Genomic DNA, 26131 nt, shown 5'->3' on the forward strand with positions numbered 1-26131 from the left:
CAAACACAAACAGCAGTTGACCGGCGTTGCCTGGTGAAACGTTGATGTGACGCCTCGTGTAAGGAGGGGACGTGCGTACCATCACGTTTCCGACTGTGATAAAGGTCGGATTGTAGCCTATCGCGATTGCGTTTTAACGTACCGCGAGATCGCTGCTCGCGTTGGTCGAGATCCAATGACTGTTGGCAGAATATGGAATAGTTGGGTTCCGGAGGGTAATACGGAACGCCGTGCTGGATCCCAACGGCCTCGTATCACCAGCAGTCGAGATGACAGGCATCTTATCCGCATGGCTGTAACGGATCGTGCAGCCACGTCTCGATCCCTGAGTCAACAGATGGGGACGTTTGCAAGACAACAATCATCTGCACGAACAGTTCGACGACGTTTGCAGCAGCATGGACTATCAGCTCGGAGACCATGGCTGTGGTTACCCTCGACGCTGCATCACAACAGGAGCGCCTGCGATGGTGTACTCAACGACGAACCTGGGTGCACGAATGGCAAAACGTCATTTTATCGGATGAATGCAGATTCTGTTTACAGCATCATGATGGTCGCATCCGTGTTTGGCGACATCGCGGTGAACGGATATTGGAAGCGTGTATTCGTCATCGCCACACTGGCGTACCACCCGGCGTGATGGTATTGGGTGCCATCGCTTACATATCTCGGTCACCTCTTGTTCGCGTTGACGGCACTTTGAACAGTGGACGTTACATTTCATATGTGTTACGACCGTGGCTCTACCCTTCATTCGATCCCTGCGAAACCCTACATTTCAGCAGGATAATGCACGACCGCATGTTGCAGGTCCTGTAGGGCTATTCTGGGTACAGAAAATGTTCGAGTGCTGCCCTGGCCAGCACATTCTCCAGATCTCTCACCAATTGAAAACGTCTGGTCAATGGTGGCCGAGCAACTGGCTCGTCACAATACGCCAGTCACTACTCTTGATGAACTGTGGTATTGTGTTGAAGCTGCAAGGGCAGCTGTACCTGTACACGCCATCGAAGCTCTGTTTGACTCAATGCTCTGGCGTATCTATACACCCAAATTGCATTAAGATGTAATCACATGTCAGTTCTAGTGTAATATATTTGTCCAATGGAAACCCGTTTATCATCTGCATTTCTTCTTGGTGTAGCAATTTTAATGGCCAGTAGTGTAATAAAATGTTTACACGCTGGCGGTAGCCTGCCGTAATAGTCTGTTACTAATTACCGACCCGACCGTCTGCCCAGGTGACTATGTACCACTGGGACTTGCCTCAAGCTCTGCAGTACATCGGCGGCTGGCCCAACCCGATTCTCGCGGATTACTTCGTCGAGTACGCCCGGCTACTGTTCGACGAATTTGGAGACAGGGTGAGTGTGACGCAAAGCGCGCTGCCGTCGGTACGGTGAGGTGGGAGTGCAGTGAGCGGAGGCGGCGGCTTGTGTGTGGGGGCAGGTGCGCTGGTGGATCACGTTCAACGAGCCCGCCTCGTTCGTCGGCGGCTACTCGTCGGTGGGGGTGGCAGCGCCCTCGCAGAACGCGTCCGGCATCGGCGACTACCTGGCCGCCCACACCGTCCTCAGGGCGCACGCGCGCGCCTACAGGCTCTACGACGAGCAGTACAGGGCTGCGCAGAACGGTCAGTATACTCTCCGTCCTCCTCATCTCAGCACTGGACAAGTCACCAGTGAGAAACCGAAAGGTGGTATACGCGTTCGTGAGGTGTACTGAAATGGGGTAGTCACTCTTTCACTAGTTCACTGAAAAGAGTGGATTGTAAAAAAAAATCGAACGTCTCTCTTATAAAACGTAAAGGAGAGCTTTTCATGAAGAGACAGACGTAAAGCGTGCAAAGAATTAATGGCCAAATTTATTCATTTAAGATGTTGTCATCATCTCCTTATTAAGAGGTACACTGTGTGATCAAAAGTGTCCGGACACCCCGAAAAACATATGTCTTTCATATTAGGTTCATTGTGCTGCTTGAATACTGCTCACCGGTGTGCGATTCGTACCAGATAGGGTAGATAGAAGAGATAGAGAAGATCCAATGGAGAGCAGCGCTCTTCGTTACAGGATCCTTTAGTAATCGCGAAAGCGTTACGGAGATGACAGATAAACTCCAGTGGAAGACTCTACATGAGAGACGCTCAGTAACTCGGTACGGGCTTTTGTTGAAGTTTCGAGAACATACCTTCACCGAGGAGTCAAGCAGTATATTGCTCCCGCCTACATATATCTCGCGAAGAGCCCCTGAGGATAAACTCAGAGAGATTACAGCCCACACAGAGGCATACCGACAATCTTTCTTTCCACGAACAAAACGAGACTGGAAAAGAAGCGAGAACCGATAGAGGCCACATACCTTCAGGTGGCTTGCGGAGTATGGATGTAGATGTAGATGTAGATGAACATACGTCTTTCATATTAGGTGCATTGTGCTGCCGCCTACTGCCAGTGCCCCATATCAGTGACATCAGTAGTCATTAGACATCATGAGAGAGCAAAATGGGGACCTCCGCGGAAGTCACGGACTTCGGACGTGGTCAGGTGATTGGGTGTCACTTGTGCCCAACGCCTGTACGCGAAGATTTCTTCACTCCTAAACATCCTTAGGTCCACCGTTTCCGATGTGATAGTGAAGTGGAAACGTGACGGATACGTACAGCACAAAAGTATACAGCCCGACCTCGTCTGTTGACTGGCGGGAGCTGAAAAAACATGGATTTCATGGTCGAGTAGTTGCTCATAAGTCACACATCAGGCCAGTAAATGCCAAACGAGCCCCAATTGGTGTAAGGAGCGTAAACATTGGAAACTTAACAGTGGAAAAACGTTGTGTGGAGTGACGAATCACGGTACACAATGTGGCGATCCGATGGCAGGATGTGGTATGACAAATGTCCGGTGAACATAATCTGCCAGCGTGTGTAGTGCCAAAGTAATATTCTGAGGCGTTGGTATTATGGCGTGGTCATGTTTTTCATGGAGAGGGCTTGCACCCCTTGTTCTTTTGCGTGGCACTATCGCAGCACAGGCCTACATTGATGTTTTAAGCACCTCCTTAGTTCCCACTGTTGAAGAGCAATTCGCGGATGGCGATTAAATCTTTAAACACGATCGAGGACCTGTTCATAACGCACGGCCTGTGGCGGAGTGGTTACACGACAATAACGCCGCTGTAACGGACTGGCGTGTACAGAGTCCTGACCTTCATACTATAGAACATCTCTGGGATGTTTTGGAACGCCGACTTCGTACCAGGTCTCACCGACCGACATCGATACCTCTCCTCAGTACACCACTCCATGAAGAATTGGCTGCCATTCCCCAAGAAACCTTCCAGCACCTGACTGAACATATGGCTGCGAGTGTGGAAACTGCCATCAAGGTTAAGGGTGGGCCAACACCATATTGAATCCCAGCATTACCGATGGAGAGCGCCACGAACTTGTAAGTCATTTTCAGCCAGGTGTCTGGATGCTTACTTTTGATCACATAGTGTATAATCTACGTTAAAGGTTTCATACAATAATTCAAATATTAAAGTTAGAAGTTGTGCAATTTACGTGCCTTGAGGCAGCATGTCTCGTCGCGCTCGAATCACCCGGACTATATTCATCTAGACGGCAGTTATAAGCGTCGAGGGGGGCATGAAAGCAAAGCAGTAGTTGAGAAGCAAGTGAGGTAGGGTTCTAGCCTATACACCATGTTATTCAAATTGAACACTGAGCAAGCAGTAAAATGTCGACTGGCAAGTGCAAGAAAAGCGTTTCAGAATGTAGACTGAAGAGTTAGGAAGTCATTTCTGAAAGTGTTTGTATGGAGCAAACAGATTAGACGAGAAGAGAATAGAAACTTTTGAAATGTGGTGCTACATAAGAATATTCTAGATCTGACGCTGGGTTCAGGCCCGAAACTACTGACGTTACAATAAAATCATCTCAGAAAACTTCTGGCTGGATACAGGATTTCCAACAGTATAGTTTACGAAAACAGCTGCGGTGTTCTCGAAGCAAAATGGATAAAATAATCCCTTACTAGTTAGCTAGACAACGGAAGCAGCAGTAAAAAGCGCCAGCTAGACAACGGAAGCAGCAGTAAAAAGCGCCGTTGTAGTGTTAGGCCTTCACCACTAACCTCGCACTCTACTCCGACTCTTTAAAAAATCGGTTCCCAATGTATGAAACAATTTTAAAGTTCTAATTACTAAACTAATTAATTAATAGGTCCAATATTTGCCGTTAAGCATGTAAATACATTATTGTTCAAGAGACAGACACTAGTCATATTTCTAGAATGAAATTTTTACTCTGTAGCGGAGTGTGCGCTAAACGAAACTTCCTGGCACGTTAAACCTGTTTGCCGGACCGAGACTCGGACTCGAGACCTTTGTCTTTTGCTGACAAGTGCTCAACCAGAGTTTTATCTGCCAAAAACGAACACTCCGCTGCAGACTGAAAATTTCATCCTCTAACCGTCCACCAGGTTGTGGCTAAGCCACGCTCGTCTCTGTAATATCTTTTCTTCTTCCTGTAAATTTCGGAGAATAACTTACCTGAACTTCGGAACGTAGGAGATGAGGTACTGGCGGAACTAAAGCTGTGAGGATGGGTCGCGAGTAGTGCTTGGGCAGCTCAGCCAGTACAGCATCTGACCGTAAAAGGCAAAGGTTTCGAGTTGGAATCTCGGTCTGGCACACAGTTCCAACCAGCTAGGAAGTTTCACTAATTATGTTGCTTTTATTGGTTGCAGATTATTCGCCCACAAACTAATGAAATAATCAAATGCGTAAAGCTTATAAAATACCTGAAACTTTGTTGAAAGTTTGTTGCATGTAGCTAACTGCTGTTATTATCAAACACTGGTGAGTGATTTGAGCCGCGTTTTAAGAAAGGATTTTACATGTACGTTCAGTGGTTATGCGAATACTGTCTGTAAAAAGTGTTGCGAGTAGTTAGTAGTAAATAAACAATAAATTAAAATGTAATGTCTGATGCTGAAATTTTACTGCATAAATAGTGGAATTGTAGTAAGCAAAACACTTTTCTCTTTTCATTATTTTATAGACACTGTTAGCGGGATAAACTTTCTAAAAGGTTTGAAATTATATTAAAGTGATTTGGAAATTGATAAGTGCTCCCATTCTCAAATACTGGATGCATATGTTGCTGTTGTCGTCTTCAGTCCAGAGACTGGATTGATGCAGCTCTCCATGCTATTCTGTCCTGTGGAAGCCTCTTCATCTCCGATTTTTACTCCCACACTTCTCCCCAGTACTAAATTACTGATCCGTCGGTGTCTCAGAATGTATCCTATCAACAAATCCTTTCTTGTGCACAAATTTCTTGTCTCTCCGATCTAATCTTGAACATTATTATGTAGCACCACATTTCGAAAGGTTCTATTCTCTTCTTGTCTAAACTGTTTATCGTCCATGTTTCAACACGATACATTGCTCTACTCCGTTTAAACACTTTCAGAAAAGACTTCCTAACTCTTAAATCTATATTCGATGTTAACAAATTTCTCTTCTTCGGAAACGCTTTTCTTATCATTGCCAGACTACGTTTTATATCCTCTCTACTTCGCCCATCATCAGTTATTTTGCTGCCCAAGTAACGTAACTCATCTATTGTTTTAGGTGTCTCGTTTTTAATTTAATTCCCTCAGCGTCACCTGATTTCATTCGACTACATTCCATTATACCTGTTACGATTTTGTTGGTGTTCATCTTGTATACGCTCCTTTCAAGGCAGTGTCCATTCCGTTCACCTGCTTTAAGTTCTTTGCTGTCTCTGACAGATTTAAAATGTCATCGCCAAATTTCAAATTTTTTATTTCATCCCCCTAATTCCTACTACAAATTTTCCTTCCATTTCCTTTACTGCCTGCTCAGTGCACAGATTGAATAACATCTGGTACAGGCTGCAATCCTACCTCACTTACTTCTCAACGATTACTTCCCTTTCATGCCCCTTGACGCTTGGAACTGCCGTCTGGATGAATATAGACTGGGTAATTTGTCCGCCGTGAGTAATGCTGCCTCAAGGGATATAACTTACACAATTTCTAAATTTAATGTGGGATTTATTGTGTCAGATCTTTGCGGTTGGTTACATCTCTTAATAAGGAGATTACGACAGCATTTTAAATGTTTAAATTTGGTCAAATATATAAAATATTGAAAATCCAGTTTCTGGTGTGCCTGGAAACCAATAGATAGGCAACTTTCATTTGAAAACGTGCACCGTTTTAGCGATTTAGTAACATGGAGTCCAGTAACAGACAACGGTTGCAACACTACAGGTAATACATAGTGGTCAATGATGACCACTTTGACAACCTGTGTACACTCTTTTACCGCATCCAACTAATAGAAGTACCTACGGCACATTCAGAAAATAATTGGGCAGAAATGCTTCGTAGTTTCATGTAAAACTATATGCACCATGTCGCCATCATAGGTCGAAGGTAATGACCTGTTCTATAAGGCTGTGGCTCAAATGGCTCTGAGCACTATGGGACTTAACTGCTACGGTCATCAGTCCCCTAGAACTTAGAACTACTTAAACCTAACTAACCTAAGGACAGCACACAACACCCAGCCATCACGAGGCAGAGAAAATCCCTGACCCCGCCGGGAATCGAACCCGGGAACCCGGGCGTGGGAAGCGAGAACGCTACCGCACGACCACGAGATGCGGGCTATAAGGCTGTGATACATAACTCGACAAAAGACGTAACCTGGATCACTGTGAATACGGAAATTCTTTATTAGAAGAAAACTAAAAATTCAAACCGACGGTTCACTCGTACCTGAAATCATGAACTGCGTTAGCAACTCATGGCTTAAACTGTGAACAATCACTTGAGTGCATTCTGATAAGATGATTACGGTGAAATATCATGCCTCCTCAACTCTTAAAGCACTAGGTGGGCTAGTGCTTGTATTTCTCTACCGTTGATTTAAGGGGTGGATACGATCAGTTAGGGGTTCCAGAGGACCAGCCAAATACATCATTTTTGGTCCCCTGGGATGACTGTCAATATCAGAGGATGCTATTAACATTGATGAATGCACCAGCAACACTTCAGCCCTTGCTGGATGACGTAGGGAGAGCGTTAAAATCCTAGCAGTATTTAATGACTCCACGATATTACTATTGTCTCAAGAGACATGAGGGAGCAGGACAGTAAGTAATGTATCACATATTTCTTCTTGGCCATATTCAGTTGAAAAAAATGGGGAATTTGTTGTGAGACATAGTGGAATAGTCCTGTTTGAGCCACTACAGTTTCACGAAGTTCTGATAGTTGGCGGCGCCATATGTAACGCCTGTAACGAGGGTGCGTTCCAAGCAGACAGCTGTCATTGAGATTCTTTTCGCGTAAAACCAGAGCGTCGCAGATCTTCGTAGGCGTTTGCAGAATGTTCCCGCAGTCCTAGCAGTGATCGAAAGCACGTTGAATCGTTGGGCGAGACGTCTGTCATCATCGCGACAAGGTCGAGCATACCTGTCCGATCTCCCGCGTACCGACCAGCCGCTCACAGCTGTGACACTTACAATGTTGGAACGTGCGGGCACTCTCATTCGAGGTGATTGACAGATCACAATGAAATACCTCGCTGCTCAACTGGACGTCTTTGTTGGTAGTGCTGACAAGTCTGTGCGCCCGAGGGGAACTCACATGACTTCATTGGACTGTTCTTCCTCATCCACGCTACAACCCGGTTCTCGCACCTTCAGACTTCCATCTGTTCGGTCACTGAAGGACGAACTGAGCGGAAAGCTGTACGTGGATATTTGGGAGATTATTGACGTAGTAAGATGTCACCTCCAGATGTCCACCCATAGAGTGGTACCATGCGGGCATATAGGCCCTCCCAGTAAGGTGACCTAAGGCCGACGCATTGAGCCAAGATTACGTTAAAAATAGGTTTTTGTAGCCAAAAGAGTGAGGAATAATATGATGTATTGGAATCCTGACTAAAACCAGCCTGCTTTCAGAAGAAAAGTGTTGCATTATTTATTGGACGGCTCTCGTAAAGATACCAACTCCCAATGTTGAAACGAATGAAACTTCCTGGCAGATTAAAACTGTGTGCCGGACGGAGACTCGAACTCGGGACCTTTGCCTTTCGCGGGCAAGTGCTCTACCGACTGAGCTACCCAAGCACGACTCACGCCCCGTCATCACAGCCCCAATTCTGCCAGTACCTCGTCTCCTACCTTCCAAACTTCACAGAAGCTCTCCTGCAAGGTTCGCACGGTCTGCTTCAGGCGGTGGCGCGGCACGGACCTGCTGTCCCGGCCGCGGGCGCGCGTGGACGAGGAAGTGTTTACACCGCCGGTACTCGCGCGTGTTGTTGTCTGACTCGATCGCCATGGCACACAATTTTCGAAAGACTACGCTCCAATTTACGTTCGACAACGAATTTGCCAGACCAAAAGCTTTCGAAATAGAGTGTTTTTTGAGGGAAGGAGTTCGTTTACCTGCTGCAGACATAATTGGAATGCACCTGTCCATTGTAAGCAGTACACTGTACGTAAAGATGACCGATGAAGCTGCGTGTGAAAGAACTCTCTCCGCTGCTCAAAGAGGATTTAAATTTCGACACTCTGATGGCCATATCAGCGATGTAACAGTAGCTCCTTCAGGATTGGGTGCGAGGGTCATTCGGATCTTTGAATTGCCGTTTGAGGTGCCAGAATCGATGGTTACTGAGTCGCTGCGACCATATGGAACGGTACTTAGTCATACGCCTGAACGCTGGGCAAGTTTTAACACCTATCCTGTGCTCAACGGCGTCCGACAGGTGCGGATCGTCCTTACTAAACATATCCCTTCTTATTTATACATTGGAGGATGTCGAGCTATTGTGATTTACAATGGCCAGCCACGCACCTGTTCTGGCTGCGGTGGAGAAGGACATATCCGCTCGGAGTGCATACAACGCCGCGTCGTGCAACTGCCACATGGAGAAGCGTCACAGCGGGAAGTTCCCACGCAACTGCCGATGACGTACGTGTCGGTGGCCCGCCGGGAGGTGTTGCAAGTTCGGAGCGTGACAAGGACGTGTTTATCCAAGAGCAAACCGAGTTACGGGAGCATGGAGGTGACTTGGAGAATGTACCTACACCCACGTCACGTCAGTTGAGGGAGGAACCTCCCGAAAACTCACATGTAACACGCGGCGTGGAAGTAGAGGTCGAGACAGTGACGCCGGCAACAGACCAACGAACGATCGACGAATACAGTGAGGCAGCAGAGGACAGGGCACGCAAACAGCGATCGCCGAAGCGTCGCAAAAAGCGTCGCCATAGTTCGGGTGACACGTCCCCCCTAGCCTAGGGGACACTGAAGGTATCCTAGCCAAAGAACTGTCTGACACAGAACACGTGCCTATAGAGGACGCTGACAGGATTCCGTCAGATGGTGACCGGATGTCCTGCCTTTCAGATGGTCCCTCTTCATTGACACCGACTGACCCAGCGCTGCCGACGAAGGAGTCAGGGACACGAATGTCCCGGCAGCCACGTCGAAATACATCAGAGGACGTTTCTTGGATGGATGACCACTGCGACTGGGCGGAACCAGTCGAAGACATACAGGAATTGCCACCCCCAAATGATGACCACTCACATACAGGATGCACACCATGGAACGACAACAAAGGAGGGCAACCCGTTAGCGGGCACCCCTCTGAGCACGAATAGTGGACTAAAGCCCTTGGAGTTCTCAATGACATGACACGAGCATGACAACGACAACGAACCAAGCATATAAGATGGCCACAGTGAACATTAACACCGCACGTTCGCTTGCAAAGATGCAACTTCTCCGGGACATGAATTACGCCACAGACGTTGATATTCTGCTGATGAAGGAAACCTGCAATGCTGCTTTTCCCAACGTACATGGATACAACACTTATCTAGCGCCGACTCCAGATGTAGGACGTGGCACAGCGATACTAGTCCGGGAAGGAACTCCGATGTGTGACCTCGATTATCTTCCTTCGGCTCGGGTTTTGGCTATGACCGTGAACGGCATTCGTATCGTCAACATCTATGCACCCTCCGGATCTGACAATCGACAGGCGCGTGCACGATTCTACTCGGAGGAGATTGCCCCCCTATTCCGTGGGAGGTATGACCACATCTTGGTAGGGGGGGATTTTAACTGTGTACTCACACCGAAGGATCAAACTCCTAATTTCAGCTCCTGCCACGCATTGAACACGATCTGCCGGGAAATTGCCCTAATGGACACGTGGGAAAAGATCCATGGGCAGCGAGAGGGCTACACGTATTTTACTAGCCACTCAGCGAGCAGGCTGGATCGGATTTATGTTTCTGACGGATTAAGAGATCACGTGTTGGCTGCAGAACGTTGGCCCACAGCTTTTACGGATCACCTTGCATATTTATGCACGTTAACCCTCCCACGGCAGCGGGTCTGGCGGAGTCGTAGTTCCTGGAAACTTAATTCATCCCTATTGGTGGATCTCGAATGGCGCCAGCGGATCGAAGAAACATGGCAGACTTGCACTCGCCGTCTGCCGCTGCACCGTACGGTTCTTTCATGGTGGCTGCAATGTGCAAAACCGGCGATACGAAGAGCTCTCATAACGTATGGCAAGGAAAAAGCGAAATGGCTCCGAGATACACTTGATTATTACTACATGGTGCTCTGCGACCTGTCCTCCAAGACCCCATCGCCCGAGCGTCAAGCGGAAGTCCATCGCATTCAGGCCTGCATTTTATCGATCACGTGATGTCGACTGGAGGGACTTTCGATCCGTGCTCGGTGCTTGGACAACGTCGATGGAGATCGTATTAGCATGCATCATGTGTCCAAGGGACATGCGCGTAATCGCCTATCCCTAATCACAGTGCTCCATGATGACGATGGTCGGCCCATGACGTCACAACAGGACATTACTACTGAGTTTCTGGAGCATTACCGCCTTCTTTTCACTGGGACGCCGACGGACAATCGGACAGGAGAAGAAATTTTGCGACAGATGCAAACGGAGGTGGATGATCCGGATGCAGAGGTGCTATTGGAATCCCTAACGGAAGATGACATCCGGGGCGCATTCTCGAAGGGTGCGGTGCATAAATCCTCTGGGCCAGATGGGTTGACACTCGAATTTCATCGCGCATTTGCGGATTTAATGATGTCCCAGTTGGTATTGATGTATAATGAGTTATTGAGCCCTGACACGGACATTCCGTCGCAGTTCATGGCGGGACTGCTTATACCAATACCGAAATCGACAGCGAGTGTCAGCGCCCATCAATTTAGACCGCTCACGATGCTCAATACTGACTATAAGATCTTTGCGCGAATGTTGGCGGCAAGGCTCAAGATTGTAATATCCAAGACAATACCACCAGACCAGGCTTGTCTAGGGGTTCGGAGCAACATACATTCTATCCTCGGCGAATACCGTGACGTAATTTCCCTGACGGAAGCTTGTCGCATGCGAGCGGCGTTCGTATCGGTGGATTCTGATCGTGCCGTTGACAGGATCAACCATGATTTCCTTGACTCGACCATGCGACGCATGGCGATACCACAGGATTTTATTACCGCCCTCATGCGCCTCCTTCGCGGCGCTTCTTCGACGGTGAGAGTCAATGGCAGGGAGGTAGGAACGATTCCTGTTTGCAGCTCAGTTAGGCAAGGATGTCCCTTGTCGATGATACTGTTTACAATAGCGCTCGAACCATTGATGCAGGCTCTTAGACGGACTCTGACAGGCGTCCGACTCCGTGCGAGCTCCTGCGAGCTCCTTCACGTGTCGTGCGTATGCCGACGACTTGATACTCGTCCGGTTGGAGAACGAAGTAAGTAAGGTGGTTACCCTTCTTACTACGTACCAAGTAGCTGCGGGAAGCAGGGTCAACATGAATAAAATCAAGATCATGCACATCGGTCGAGGGCTGGACGATCTGCACAGTCCGTTTACGACGGTGGACATCTTGCAATGCTTAGGTGTATTGTTCACCCGACCGCTACGGCAATCAGCGGCGGCGAGCTATCGACGTCTCCTCCAGCACGTCCGACTGCACATACGCAACAATTCACTCCGAACGCACGACCTGCTCCAAAGGGTGGACTACACTAATGTTCACCTGGCCTCGCGACTGCCGCACCTGGCACAGGTACTGCCAATGCCACATGGTATTGCTGACAGATTAATGGCGGCCCTTGGATATTATGTCAGCCAAGGAATGTTGTTTAAGATCAAATACAAGACTTTAACCCTCCCATACCATTCTGGAGGACTTAACCTCACGGATGTGCGGAACAAGGCTCTAGCTCTATACCTGCGAGCGACGCTACAAACTTGGAACCAACGGAAACACGCCATCACGTCGGCCCAACACGCAACTGACGACAAATTTGGCGAGCTGTCCATACACCTCTTCTCACCACAGCAGCGCGATCGTTATGGTATACATTAATCAACCGCAAGACAGTCAACCGCCAACGATTGTACGACATTCGCATGGTAGATTCCCCGCTCTGCCTTATATGTGGCATGCAGGACACCGACGAACATTCTCTGCAGTGCGGTGAGGCAAAGGATGTTTGGCGGCTGACGCAACGCATCATGGCCCTTCTCCGACGTACCGACGAATCCACGATCACGACGGACGCTTTACTTTTCCCTGACGCTGTATTTTTTCCCTCACAAAAACATCGGCAATCCGATGGATTGGAGGACACGCATCGCACTACGTGCTCTCGCGGACCTTGATATCGGGCATGGACTATTGGCATTATCTACTAGAACAACACGAAATCATCCGACGCCACTCTAAATATAAAACGCATTTTGCGAACTTTCTAGGCAGCATGTTTCATAACCCCCTGAATCGGTGGGGAGTCCCAGGTTTACGTTGTTTCGAGGGATAGGATTTACTCCCAGTGAAGTGACGAGGATGTCACTTCGGCCCTGTATTTCTTTCCCTTCTTTTTTATATATGGTTTTTCTTTTGGGACATTAAAATTAAACGAATAAATAAAATATTATTGTTACTAACAAAAAAAATTACAATGTAGAATGTTTCCTTCCTGCTGCCTCTCCCTTATCCTGTCAGGAGACGGGGACACCGTGGCCAGGCCTCCAAGTACGACCCCTGCCCACTCTGCCCCCTGACCTACTTTAAAATTAAAAAAAAAGTCGGTAGAGCACTTGCCCGCGAAAGGCAAAGGTCCTGAGTTCGAGTCTCGGTCCGGCACACAGTTTTAATCTGCCAGGAAGTTTCATATCAGCGCACACTCCGCTGTAGAGCGAAAATTTCATTCTCGAAACGAATGTTTCTCTTCTCGATGTTCCTGAAATAAAAACAAATTAGTATTGCCGGTGAATTACACACAGATAAATGTGTTTCGCGATATCGAAATCGTTCTTCTCGTAGCGGCGCGTAGAAATACACACATCCAAATACGTTTTGCATCACTCAGGTTCCCAGAACTCTTGAAGACAGATGTTGACAGTGGATATTGTATCGCAAACAAAGTTCCTTTGACTGTTCAGAGATGTCACTAAACCCGCCCAAAGATGTACACAATCATACATGAGCAGCGCCTATGAGACGGAGGGGGTCCGACAGGCGATCAGTTCCCGTCATTCCACCAGGAAGGGGGTACACGGCTAGTGTTGTCTGTAGTTCAGCCATGCCTAGACGACCAATACCGCGGTTCGATCGCGTCCGCATTGTTACTTTGTGCCAGGAAGGGCCCTCAACAGGCTTCTTGGAATGAATCAAATGTTCAAATGTGTGTGAAATGTTGTGGGACTTAACTGCTAAGGTCATCAGTCCCTAAGTTTACACACTACTTAACCTAAACTATCCTAAGGACAAACGCGCACACCCTTGCCAGAGGGAGGACTCGAACCTCCGCCGGGACCAACCACACAGTCCATGACTGCAGCACCCTAGAGCACTCGGCTAATCCCGCTCGGCTTGGAGTGAATCAAAGCGATGTTGTTCGGACATGGAGGAGTCCGGAACTGTCGATGACATGTCTCGCTCTGGGCCGCCCATTCTTGGAACCAAATAATTCCTAAGACAACAGTGGCATAATACTTCATTCGATGCCTTCCTACAGTTTTTCCTGTTTTATGTACAGCTTAGTACAGAAAGCAGTTATTTTTTCAGACAGAACTCGATTCAAATTTACATCCATCAAAACAAAACCAGTCTGATACTCATATATCGAGAGATAACCATAGAAATAGAATAATGGTAAAAATTAATATCTCATGGAGCATGAATCATCATATTGCTGCTCAACGAGCAACTTCACTCTACTAGATAATTAGTGTAACTATTTTTCATGTATGAATCTTTAATCTTTATATCTTGGTCATAAAAGGAGATAATACAACAGACCGAGTCAAGTCGAAAATACGCTGCTCTGTAATCCGCCCAGCTGCAATATACAATCCACAACATTGGCAAAAAAAAAAAGAAAGAGGGCAGAATACCGAATAGCTGTAATGGAAACAAAAATGCTACAGTAGGTATCTGATCCGACACTTCATGATCATGTGTGCAATGACGAATTATGCAGGTGGGATGGAGTGGCTCCTGTCATTGAGACGATGAGAGAAAGCTGTCTGGAGTAGTAGGGACACGTACTTCGAGCAGACGACGATGCAATAGCAAATCTGGTAGCAAACGACCCCTCTGGAGACCGAGATAGCGCTGGCTAGATATCGTCCATACAGACCTCAAAACAGAGTGCAGCCACGCTGACCAACCACAAGATCGCATCTACATTTGAATCTACATCAACACAGATACTCGGCAAGCCAGGACAGAGAGGCGTAAGAGTGGACTGCGCTACATTTCGGTGCAAACGCTGAGGGGGAGGAAGAAAGTTTACCAGGACGTCTTGTACGAGATGCGCTTAACTGTGCATTGGAAGGAACTGTAAAATGTAGGGTTGTATATTTAGCTCCTGACTACCAGTCACGTGATAATTGCTGCTGAATTCAGCTAGCCTTTACAGTCTTTAGCCATACGCATCAACGTTGCTCCTGAAGTTCTCTACGTACTCGCTTCCATCAGGATGTCTTCATGGTTTTTTAATATCTCCTGGAGTTCAACAAAGAAATTTCTCGATCCATTTACCATCTGTTAGCCTGGTTATATCTTCAGTCCACTTACATTTCAGTTACAAACGTAATTACGTCTTTCACTCCTTATCCCCGATCTATTTCCCTTCCCCTGTCGAAGTTATTAGAGGAGGAGTGCTACCGTACCTACCGCAGCTGGAGAAGAACTGCTGAGCTAAGTGGCTGTGACAAAGAACGCTCTGATTCACCTGCGCTGACGGTCGTTATTTTGCATGAACAACATTTTCTACTGTGCGGCAGTTGTTTATTCGATCTCCGACGCAAATCCATGCCGTCTGCGCTATCAGGTAGTTCACAGCAAAAGATAATAAAAGATTTTACAATATTCAAAACGTTTGGATAGAAGCATTTGCTTAAGATGTAGGAAGAAATCGTAGTCACTTGGTGTGATACTTGAGCTGTGATGGGGGTATTCGTGAAGATATCATCCGAAATTCCAGATGTAGTGTATTTACGAAAATCAAGAAAGTTTCAGATGCCAGTATCCCCTGTCCATGCTAGTTTCCTCAGTCTGCCTTTCCAACTAAGCTATGAACGTGTTTGACTCCTAGATAATGTTGATATTCGTAGCTCTGTCGATTCCGTCAGCAGTTTCTTTTTCATCGGAAAAACTGACTTCTCCTTTTATTTGTACACACTTCCGTAAACTCACAACACTTCCCCTTCATGGCTCGATAAATAGCGTACTTTTCGTTTTGAATTCTACAGCCTTATTATGGCCTTCAACATAGAACAATAATAACACAGTCCTCAAAATGCATGTAGTATGATTATTTTCGTAGTCGTTGTAAGTTGAAGGCTCAATTATAAAACAACAGAAACACTAAGAAATTAATCTTCTCACATTCTGAGAGTCTAATTAGTGTACGGTGAAAGCACAAGCTGATGACCGCAGATACATTTTTTCTAACTAACGTCACTAGTTTAAGAAAATGTATAATGATGTTACAGAAAATGTCGTCGCGCACCTATCACCAAGATAATCGTTTCAAACCACCCAAGTACTAACTTCATACAGTCTGAAGAACAGATGGTCTTATTAGTGACAAGGTGACATTGTGTTCATCATCCGTTCAGTTGATCATATAATTTTCCAACGGTTTGCTGTCTTCATTTACGCGTGACTTAACGTATTTTCCATGTAATTAACGTTTCTCTTATCACCAGAATTCCCAGTATTTATTTCCTTTTAGGAGAGCTCTCAATATCCACAATATGTTATCGCTTTTTTATCAACGTTATGCCCGATGATTCGACACGTAAAGTGTCTCTTATCGCTGCAGGGCGCGTGATCTCTGATCACAAAAGCAAACACACTCTACAGCAGGGCTACCTTTTCGCCGTGCGCCGGCACTCGTCAGGTCACATATTCATCTTGTTGTGGGTTGGCAGGAGAGCCAACACCGGTTTTGAGAGGAAGCCGAAAGGCACGCGTTTTAGCTCACGCAGGCTGGCGTGAGGTCTGGAACAGGTCAAGGAAATTAGACTTTAGCAAAAAACGGACGTAGCTGCTGGAATACTTAACTTTAATCCATAAATGATGAGCGTCGCTCTTGACGGTACATGATTACTGTATCAATCGTAATTGGTAATGGCGCCTTGCTAGGTCGTAGCCAATGACGTTGCTGAAGGCTATGCTAACTATTGTCTCGGCAAATGAGAGCGTATTTTGTCAGTGAACCATCGCTAGCAAAGTCGGTTGTACCACTGGGGCGAGTGCTAGGAAGTCTCTCTAGACCTGCCGTGTGGCGGCGCTCGGTCTACAATCACTGATAGTGGCGACACGCGGGTCCGACGTATACTGACGGATCGCGGCCGATTTAAAGGCTACCACCTAGCAAGTGTGGTGTATGGCGGTGACACCACATTCCTCCCCTGCAAATCGGCGCACCGTTGTGGCATAAGGCTTCCGCCCGCCTTGGGGAGGACCCCATGTTGACGTATGCGACGAGGTGGGGAGCCTAACAACAGGCGAGGCTGTGCCACCCGCACCCTGCCATTCGGACCGCGGGGAGCTAGGAAACGCCTGAAAACCTGCTCCAGGGTGCACGCCAACATGCGGTGTATGCGCCCGTAGAGAGACAGGACGGTCCGAAGGGTCGACCTCCATCGGGCCGGGGCACCCGACGGGCGAAGACGACATATGGTCCGGAGCGGGCCAGAGTTCCATGTCGGAGGACAACTGGTCACGGGAAGCGATCGGCGGCGCGTGACCCAGGGAGGCGCCCGCCGTTTGAAGCGCCGCGTTCACTGCGGGCGTCGCCGGCGGGAGAACAGGCGGTGGCGGCGGCGGCGGCGCGTCGCCATGGGGCAAAATGGAAGGCAGCGTCGGTAACACCTGGGGCTGAGGCGAGCCAGTAGATGGGTCCCCAGGGCGCTGACAGGACGGCACCGTCGCTGAAAGCAGACGGGGAGCGGCAGATCCCGTGCGACGACAGAGGCGCAGCTGATTGAGATGCCGACGCACCTCACCAGAGGCCCCAAAACCATATATATAGCGCGGCCGAGGCAGCGAAGAATGCGCCCTTCGAGCCAACGCCGTGAACCTCGATAGTTGCGGTAGTAGACAACGTCGCCTGCGGCAAAAGCAGGTGTCTGCCGCTGCACAGGAACCTGATGCGGCGGATGTAGCAAAGCCATCAAAGTTCGATGAGGGCGACCGTGGAGCAACTCAGCCGGCGAGCGACCATCTCGGGGCTGAGAGCGATACGAGGACAAAAAGAGCAATAACGCGTCCTCCCGAGAATGCGACTCTTTCAACTTCAACATCTGTGACTTGAAAGTATTGACCAATCGTTCAGCGGCACCGTTTGACTGTGGCGAAAACGGCGCGGACGTCAGATGTTGAATACCATTGGCCTTGAAGAATGACTGAAATTCTGCGGATACGAATTGTGGGCCATTGTCGGAAACAATAGTCTGTGGAAGACCTTCAATGCAAAAGATAGCGGATAACGCTTGGATGGTGGCAGATGACGTCGTGGAAGACATCCGGACAACAAAAGGAAAATTACTGAATGAATCTACCACAACCAACCATCGAGAATTCCAGAATGGACCAGCAAAATCGATGTGTAAGCGTTGCCAAGGGAAAGTGGCTTTTGGCCATGCAAAGAATTTCTCTAAGACAGAGGACTGTAACGAACGTGGGACCACGACCCTGGACTGATCATTATCAGAACGCAACAGCAAAACACCACGACGAACAAAAAGTCTCTCCTTGTGAGCAAAAAATCGGCGAACCAACGGATTCCCGATCCGTGACTTTGACAAGGGCCATTGCGTAGCAACAAAACGCAGAACGGTAGCAAGGGCAGGGTCGGCAGCTGTGGCTGTAGCTACACGACGAAAATCAATCGGAAACGATTCGACCACGTCATCGGTTTCCGAATCAATGAACATGCAAGCAAGTTTGGAGGAATCGATTGCTCTATCCTCAGCAACAGGCAAACAGGATAACGTATCGGCGTTTCCGTGCTTAGCAGTGGACCGAAACAAGATATCGTAGCGGTACTGCGAGAGGAAAATAGACCAGCGAATGAATTTCTGCGCTGTACGTGGAGGTACAGGCTTGGTCGGATGAAAAAGCGATGTCAAAGGTTTGTGGTCTGTGATGATGGTAAAGTGACGACCATACAAGAAATCATGAAACTTTGTAACACCAAATATGAGAGCCAATGCTTCTTTCTCGATCTGTGAATAACTTAGTTGCGCAGACGAGAGCAATTTGGACGCAAAGGCAATAGGGCGATCGTGCGAACCATCTTTGTGCGCAAGCACAGCACCGATCCCGAAATCCGATGCGCCCACTATCAACAAAAGGGGCTTACGGGGATCGAATGGCGTAAGGCAAGTATTGGAAAGCAACGCCGATTTCAACTGGTGAAAGGCGCGTTCGCATTCCGTCGTCCAGACGAACGGAACAGCTTTACGGCATAAGCGATGAAGCGTAGCCGAAATTGAAGAGGCGTGTGGGATATATTTATGATAACAGTTGATTTTTCCCAGCACATTCTGTAGCTGCTTCAAATTCTGCGGCGAAGGCAAGTCTAGTATGGTACGGAGGTGCTCTGGACTGGGATGTATGCTTTGGGCATTGAGTACATGTCACAGGTAGGGTAAGTCACGAGCAAAAAACACACATTTGTCCTTCCGCAAGCGAAGACCATTTTGTCGCAAGACCTGAAATAATGTTCTGAGAGTGGCTAAATGTTCTTCTTCCGTCTTTCCAGAGATCACAATATCGTCCAGATAGTTTGCTGCAGTAGGGACCGACGCACAAACAGTTTGTAGATATTGCTGAAACAATGCAGGGGCGGATGCACACCCGAATGGCAGTCGTTTGAATCGATACAAACCAAGATGCGTGTTAATCACCAAAACGCGCTGGGATTCTTCGTCCACCGGTATTTGCAAGTACGCATCTGCTAGGTCCAACTTCGAAAAATATTTACCTGGGCACAGTTTGTCAAAAAGGTCTTCTGGGCGGGGTAAAGGAAAAGTTGCAGTCACTAGTTGTGGATTCACTGTTGCCTTGAAGTCCACACAATGTCTCAATTTTCCGGAAGGTTTTGGCAAAATTACTAAGGGTGATGCCCAGAGAGAAGCCTGCACACGTTCAATTACACCTTGTAATTCCAAATCGTGTAATGTTTTTGCGGCCTCATCACGCAATGCGTGGGGAACATTGCGCGCTCTGGAAAATTTCTGTTGCGCGTTTACTTTCAGTTCCAAATGTGCTTTATAGTTCTTAGCGCAACCGAGGCCCGGTGCAAAAATGTCTGCAAATTCTTCACATAGACGAGAAACACTGTCGGAAGGCACAGTCTGGTTCACTGATAGGACCTGATTTACTATAGACAAGTTAAACAACTGAAATAAATGGAAACCAAACAAGTTCGCTGCAGAAGAAGAACGAAGGACGTAAAATGACACAAGTTTTGTTTGTCCCTTGTATGTTGCAAGAAGGCTGCACTGTCCTAACACAGGGAGCTGGTGAGCCGAATAGCTAGTTAACTTAACAGTTGCGGCACGCAACAAAGGTGTGCCCAGCAGTTTGTAAGTGTCTTGATTGATCAGTGAAACGGCAGCCCCGGTATCGAGCTGGAACGGGATCACTTTGCCGTTAATGTCAAAGTCCACAACAAGTTTATTGTTCTGCTGACAACAAGAGCGACTGACTTGTACAACATGAACTGACACTGGTACAAAATCACTTGTGGCTTGGCTAGAGTTCCGGCAATGTCGATGCACACTATTTGTAGGACGAACACAGTCACTGTTAGAGAGAGTGGCACTGGGCGGAGTGGCATGAACTATATGAATTTCCATGGGCGAAGTTTCACGAGCCTGAGTATCCTTGGTTCGATTCCGATTTCGGCGTGAAGCAAAGGGCCTGGAATGGTTTTGAGCTTCCGATTTGAGCTTCTTCTGGCAACGACTCTGAACATGTCCTTTTTTATTACAGATAAAGCAAATAGCTTGGCGTGACAGGCAACTCTCACGCGAATGTCTAGTAGCACACCGCAGGCATGATTTTAGCACTGCATTTGCTTGCTGGCGCGGTACACATGGCTAAGAGCCTGGTGGCAGCGGCACGGTCGGGCGCGAGGACTGTTTACTGTTCCGTGCAGCTCGCCCGGCGGGCCGGTTAACCTGACACATGGGTGGCGAAGTTTCAAATGATTCCTGAGCAAAGTCAAGTGTGTCCTGCCGATCCAATATGTCCATCACTTGTTGAAGGGAGGGATTGACTAGTTTCAAAATCTGTCCCCTTATACGAACATCAGAAACGTTCTGTGCAATTGCATCACGTACCATAATATCTGAATAAGGGAGTCCACTTTGACACTCAAAAGCACAATCCCTAGTAAGGCCTTGCAAGGTTGCAACCCACTCCCGATTAGTCTGACCTGCCGTACGTTTTGTACGAAAGAAGGTATACCGTTTCGCAACTACATTGACTGATTCTTTGAAATATGCATCTAATGCAGACAAAATTTCGTCGTAGGACAGAGTTGCTACGTCGCGTCGGGGGAAATAATTTGACTATCACACGGTACGTGTGCACCCCGGCGGAGGACAATAAAAAAGGCTGCCGCTCGTTACCTTGAATTCTGTAGGCGGCGAGATGGAATCCAAATTGGCGTGACCATTCCGTCTAGCTTTCAGTGCAGCATCAAAACGACGAAAAGTTGGTGCAGCTGCGTGTTGTGACTGCATTATGGTGGAGCGGCGGCTGCCGCATCGTGTTGCAGCGCACGTTGACCCTGGACGAGCTGTCCAAGGGCATTCAGTAAGGCCTGTGTCTGCTGATTCTGTAAGCGATAAAATTCGGACAGTTACATCTGGAGATGGTGGCGAAGCCATTACACAAGTAAATAATGGCAGTATAGTTACGAACGCGGTGTTGCCTCGTCGCCAAATGTTGTGGGTTGGCAGGAGAGCAACACTGGTTTTGAGAGGAGGCCGAAAGGCATGCGTTTTAGCTCACGCAGGCTGGCGTGAAGTCTGGAACAGGTCAAGGAAATTAGACTTTAGCAAAAAACGTACGTAGCTGCTGGAATACTTAACTTTAATCCATAAATGATGAGCGTCGCTCTTGATGGTACATGATTACTGCATCAATCGTAATTGGTAATGGCGCCTTGCTAGGTCGTAGCAAATGACGTAGCTGAAAGCTATGCTAACTATCATCTCGGCAAATGAGAGCGAATTTTGTCAGTGAACCATCGCTAGCAAAGTCGGTTGTACCACTGGGGAGAGTGCTAAGAAGTCTCTCTAGACCTGCCATGTGGCGGCACTCGGTCTGCAATCACTGATAGTGGCGACACGCGGGTCTGACGTATACTATCGGACCGCGGCCGTTTTAAAGGCTACCACCTAGCAAGCGTGGTGTCTGGCGGTGACACCACACATCTCTCGTAAATACACTATGTGATCAAAAGTATCCGGACACCTGGCTGAAAATGGCTTACAAGTTTGTCGCTCCCTCCACCGGTATTGCTGCAATTTAATATGGTGTTGGCCCACTCCTAGTCTTGATGACAGGTTCCACTCTCGCAGGCATACTTTCAATCAGGTGCTGGAAGGTTTCTTGGGGAATGGCAGCCCATTCTTCACCGAGCTTTGCACTGAGGAGAGGTATCGATGTCGGTTGGTGAGGCCTGGTAGGGAGTCGACGTTCCAAAACATCCCAAAGGTGTTCTATAGTATGAAGGTCAGGACTCTGTGCAGGCTAGTCCATTACAGGGATGTTATTGTCGTGTAGACACTCCGCCACAGGCCGTGCATTCGTGTTGAAAGATGCAATCACCATCCCCGAATTGTTCTTTGGAAAGCAAGAAGGTGCCTAAAACATAAATGTAGGCCTATGCTGTGATAGTGCCACGCAAAACAAGGGGTGCAAGCCCCCTCCATGAAAAACTCCACCGAACCATAACATCCGAATTTTACTGTTGGCACTAAACACGCTGGCAGATGACGTCCACCGAGCATTCGCCATACCCACACTCTGCCGTCGGATCGCCATATTGTGTACCGTGATTCGCCATTCCACACAACGTTTTTCCACTGTTCAGTCGTCCAATGTTTACGCTCCTTACACAAAGTGAGGCGTCGTTTGGCGTTTACCGGCATGGTTTGTGGCTTATGAGCAGCCGCTCGACCATGATATCCAAGTTTTCTTACCTCCCGCCTAACTGTATAGTACTTGCAGTGGATCCTGGTACAGGTTGGAATTCCTGTGTGATTGTATGGATAGATGTCTGGATATTACACATTACGACCCTCTTCAACTGTCGGTGGTCTCTGTCAGTCAACAGACGAGGCTGGGCTGTACGCTTTTGTGCTGTACGTGCCTCTTCGCGTTTCCACTTCTCTACCACATCGGAACCAGTGGACCTAAAGATGTTTAGGAGTGTGGAAATCTTGCGTACACATGTATGACACAAGTGACACCCAATCACCTGACCACGTTCGAAGTCCGTGAGTTCCGCGGAGCGCCCCATTCCTCTCTCTCTCACGATGTCTAATGACTATTGAGGTCGCTGATATGGAGCACTGGCAGTAGGCGGCAGCACAGTGCACCTAATATGAAAGACGTATGTCCATCTACATCCATACTCCGCAAGCCACCTGACGGTGTGTGGCGGAGGGTACCTTGAGTACCTCTATCGGTTCTCGCTTCTATTCCAGTCTCGTTTTGTTCGTGGAAAGAAAGATTGTCGGTATGCCTCTGTGTGGGCTGTAATCTCTCTAATTTTATCCTCATGGTCTCTTCGCGAGATATACGTAGGAGGGAGCAATATACTGCTTGACTCCTCGGTGAAGGTATGTTCTCGAAACTTCAACAAAAGCCCGTACCGAGTTACTGAGAGTCTCTCCTGCAGAGTCTTCCACTAGAGTTTATCTGTCATCTCCGTAACGCTTTCGGGATTACTAAATGATTCTGTAACGAAGAGCGCTGCTCTCCATTGGATCTTCTCTATCTCTTCTATCAACCCTATCTGGTACGGATTCCACATCGGGGAGCAGTATTCAAGCATTGGGCGAATAAGTGTACTGTAACCTACTTCCTTTGTTTCGGACTGCATTTCCTTAGGATTCTTCCAATGAATCTGTGTCTGGCATCTGCTTAACCGACGATTAATTCTATATGGTCATTCCATTTTAAGTCACTCCTAATGCCAACTGCCAGCTAATTTATGGAATTAACTGCTTCCAGTTGCTGTCCTGCTATATAGTAGCTAAATGATAAAGGATCTTTCTTTCTATGTATTCGCAGCGCATTACAGTTGTCTACATCGAGATTCAGTTGTCATTCCCTGCACCATGCGTCAATTCGTTGCAGATCCAACTGCATTTCAGTATAATTTTCAATTCTTACAACCCCCCGATATACAACAGCATCATCCGCAAAAAGCCTCAGTGAACTTTTGATGTTATCCACAAGGTCATATATAAATATTGTGAATATCAACGGTCCTACGACACTCCCCTGTCGCACACCTTAAATCACTCTTACTTCGGAAGACTTCTCTCCATTGAGAATGACATGCTGCGTTCTGTTGTCTAGGAACTCTTCAATCACACAATTGGTCTGATAGTCCATATGCTCTTACTTTGTTCATTAAGCGACTGTGGGGAACTGTATCAAACGCCTTGCGGAAGTCAAGAAACACGGCATCTACCTGGGAACCGGTGTCTATGGTCCTCTGAGACTCGTGGGCGAATAGCGCGAGCTGGGTTTCACACGATCATCTTTTTCGAAACCCATGCTGATTCCTACAGAGTAGATTTCTAGTCTCCAGAAAAGTCATTATACTTGAGCATAATACGTATTCCAAAATACTACAACTGGTCGACATTAGAGATATAGGTCTATAGTTCTGCACATCTGTTCGACGTCCCTTCTTGAAAACGGGGATGACCTGTGCCGTTTTCCAATCTTTTGGAACTCTACGCTCTTCTAGAGACCTACGGTACACCGCTGCAAGAAGGGGGGCAAGTTCCTTCGCGTACTATGTGTAAAATCCTACTGGTATCCCATCAGGTGCAGTGGCCTTTCCTCTTTTGAGCGACTTTATTTTTTTTCTATCACTCTCTCATCTATTTCGATATCTACAATTTTGTTATCTGTGCGACAATCTGGAGAAGGAACTACAATGCAGTCTTCCTCTGTGAAACGGCAGACCAAAATTTCTTAGGATTTTCTGCCAAGTCATTAGATAGAACTTTACTTTCGCATTCGTTGAACGCCTCCCGCATAGCCCTCCTCACACTACATTTCGCTTCGCGTAATTTTTGTTTGTCTGCAAGGCTTTGGCTTTGTTTATGTTCGCTGTGAAGTTCCCTTTGCTTCCGCAGCCGTTTTCTAACTCGTTTGTTGTACCACGGTGGCTCTTTTCCATCTCTTACGATCTTGCTTGGTACATGCTCATCCAATGCATATTGCACCATGGTTTTGAACTTTGCCCAGTGATCCTCATCACTATCTGTACTTGAGATAAAACTTTTGTGTTGAGCCGTCAAGTACTCTGAAATCTGCTTTTTGCCATTTTTGCTAAACAGAATAATCTTTCTACCTTTTTTTAATATTTCTATTTACAGCTGAAATCACCGATGCTGTAACCGCTTTATGATCGCTGATTCCCTGTTCTGCGTTAGCTGTTTCAAATAGTTGGGGTCTGTTTGTCACCAGAAGGTCTAATATGTTATCGCCACGAGTCGGTTCTCTGTTTAACTGCTCAAGGTAGTTTTCAGATAATGCACTTAAAAATGTTTTTGGGGGTGTCCGGATACTTTTGATCACGTAGTGTATTATTCGGTGGAAAATAGAGCAGGATCTTCAGTTCTTTAATACTTTCCTTTTCTGGATCCAACAGAACTCTTCTATAAATTATACTGGCGAAACGAGTCCCCGATGACTCGCAAAAACCGAACTTGACAACATACCGGGCCATGGCCGTATGTGAATATTGAGGCTGCATTCAAGACGAAGTTAGGTATGTGATTCACAAAATAACCGACGTATTCGTGTTCATGTATTACGGATGTCTGAGAGGACAGCCTTCCCATTAGTAGAACGATGAGCGTCGCCTCGGACCATGGAAAAGCAAAGCGGCTCTGCCCAAGTTTAGGATAGGTCTATGCAATAGACACATCTAACTCTTTTGGATACTGAGAACATTACCAGAGAGATTAGAGGCAGCACTTGGAACTAGTTTGACATTATTCAGTTCGTAGTGAAAGACGGGAAATCATAGAGTAGAGCAGAAGTAATATCAGCCGTCCCCCAAGGTAGTGTCATAGGCCGTCTGCTATTCCTGATTTACATAAATGATCTAGGTGATAATCTGCGCAACCGCCTTAGATTGTTTGCAGATGACGCTGTAATTGACCGTCTAGTAAAATCATCAGACGATCAATTCCAATTACAAAATGATCTGTGTGTGTGAAATCTTA

General features: G+C 47.3%; 1 protein-coding gene across 3 annotated transcripts in view; it reads left to right on the forward strand.

The window, feature by feature from the left end:
- LOC126094949 (myrosinase 1-like) overlaps positions 1-26131 on the forward strand; it is a 180430-nt gene that overhangs the window by 40857 nt on the left and 113442 nt on the right. For 2 of the 3 annotated variants that reach the window (XM_049909602.1, XM_049909604.1), the window contains exons 4-5: positions 1245-1367; positions 1453-1636. In XM_049909602.1, coding sequence (XP_049765559.1) covers positions 1245-1367; positions 1453-1636 — 307 coding nt within the window. The remainder of the gene's footprint in view (positions 1-1244; positions 1368-1452; positions 1637-26131) is intronic. The other variant, XM_049909603.1, reaches the window with a different exon arrangement.

The sequence above is a fragment of the Schistocerca cancellata genome, chromosome 8 (genome assembly GCF_023864275.1).
Source record: "Schistocerca cancellata isolate TAMUIC-IGC-003103 chromosome 8, iqSchCanc2.1, whole genome shotgun sequence".
NCBI classification, from domain to species: Eukaryota; Metazoa; Arthropoda; class Insecta; order Orthoptera; family Acrididae; genus Schistocerca; species Schistocerca cancellata.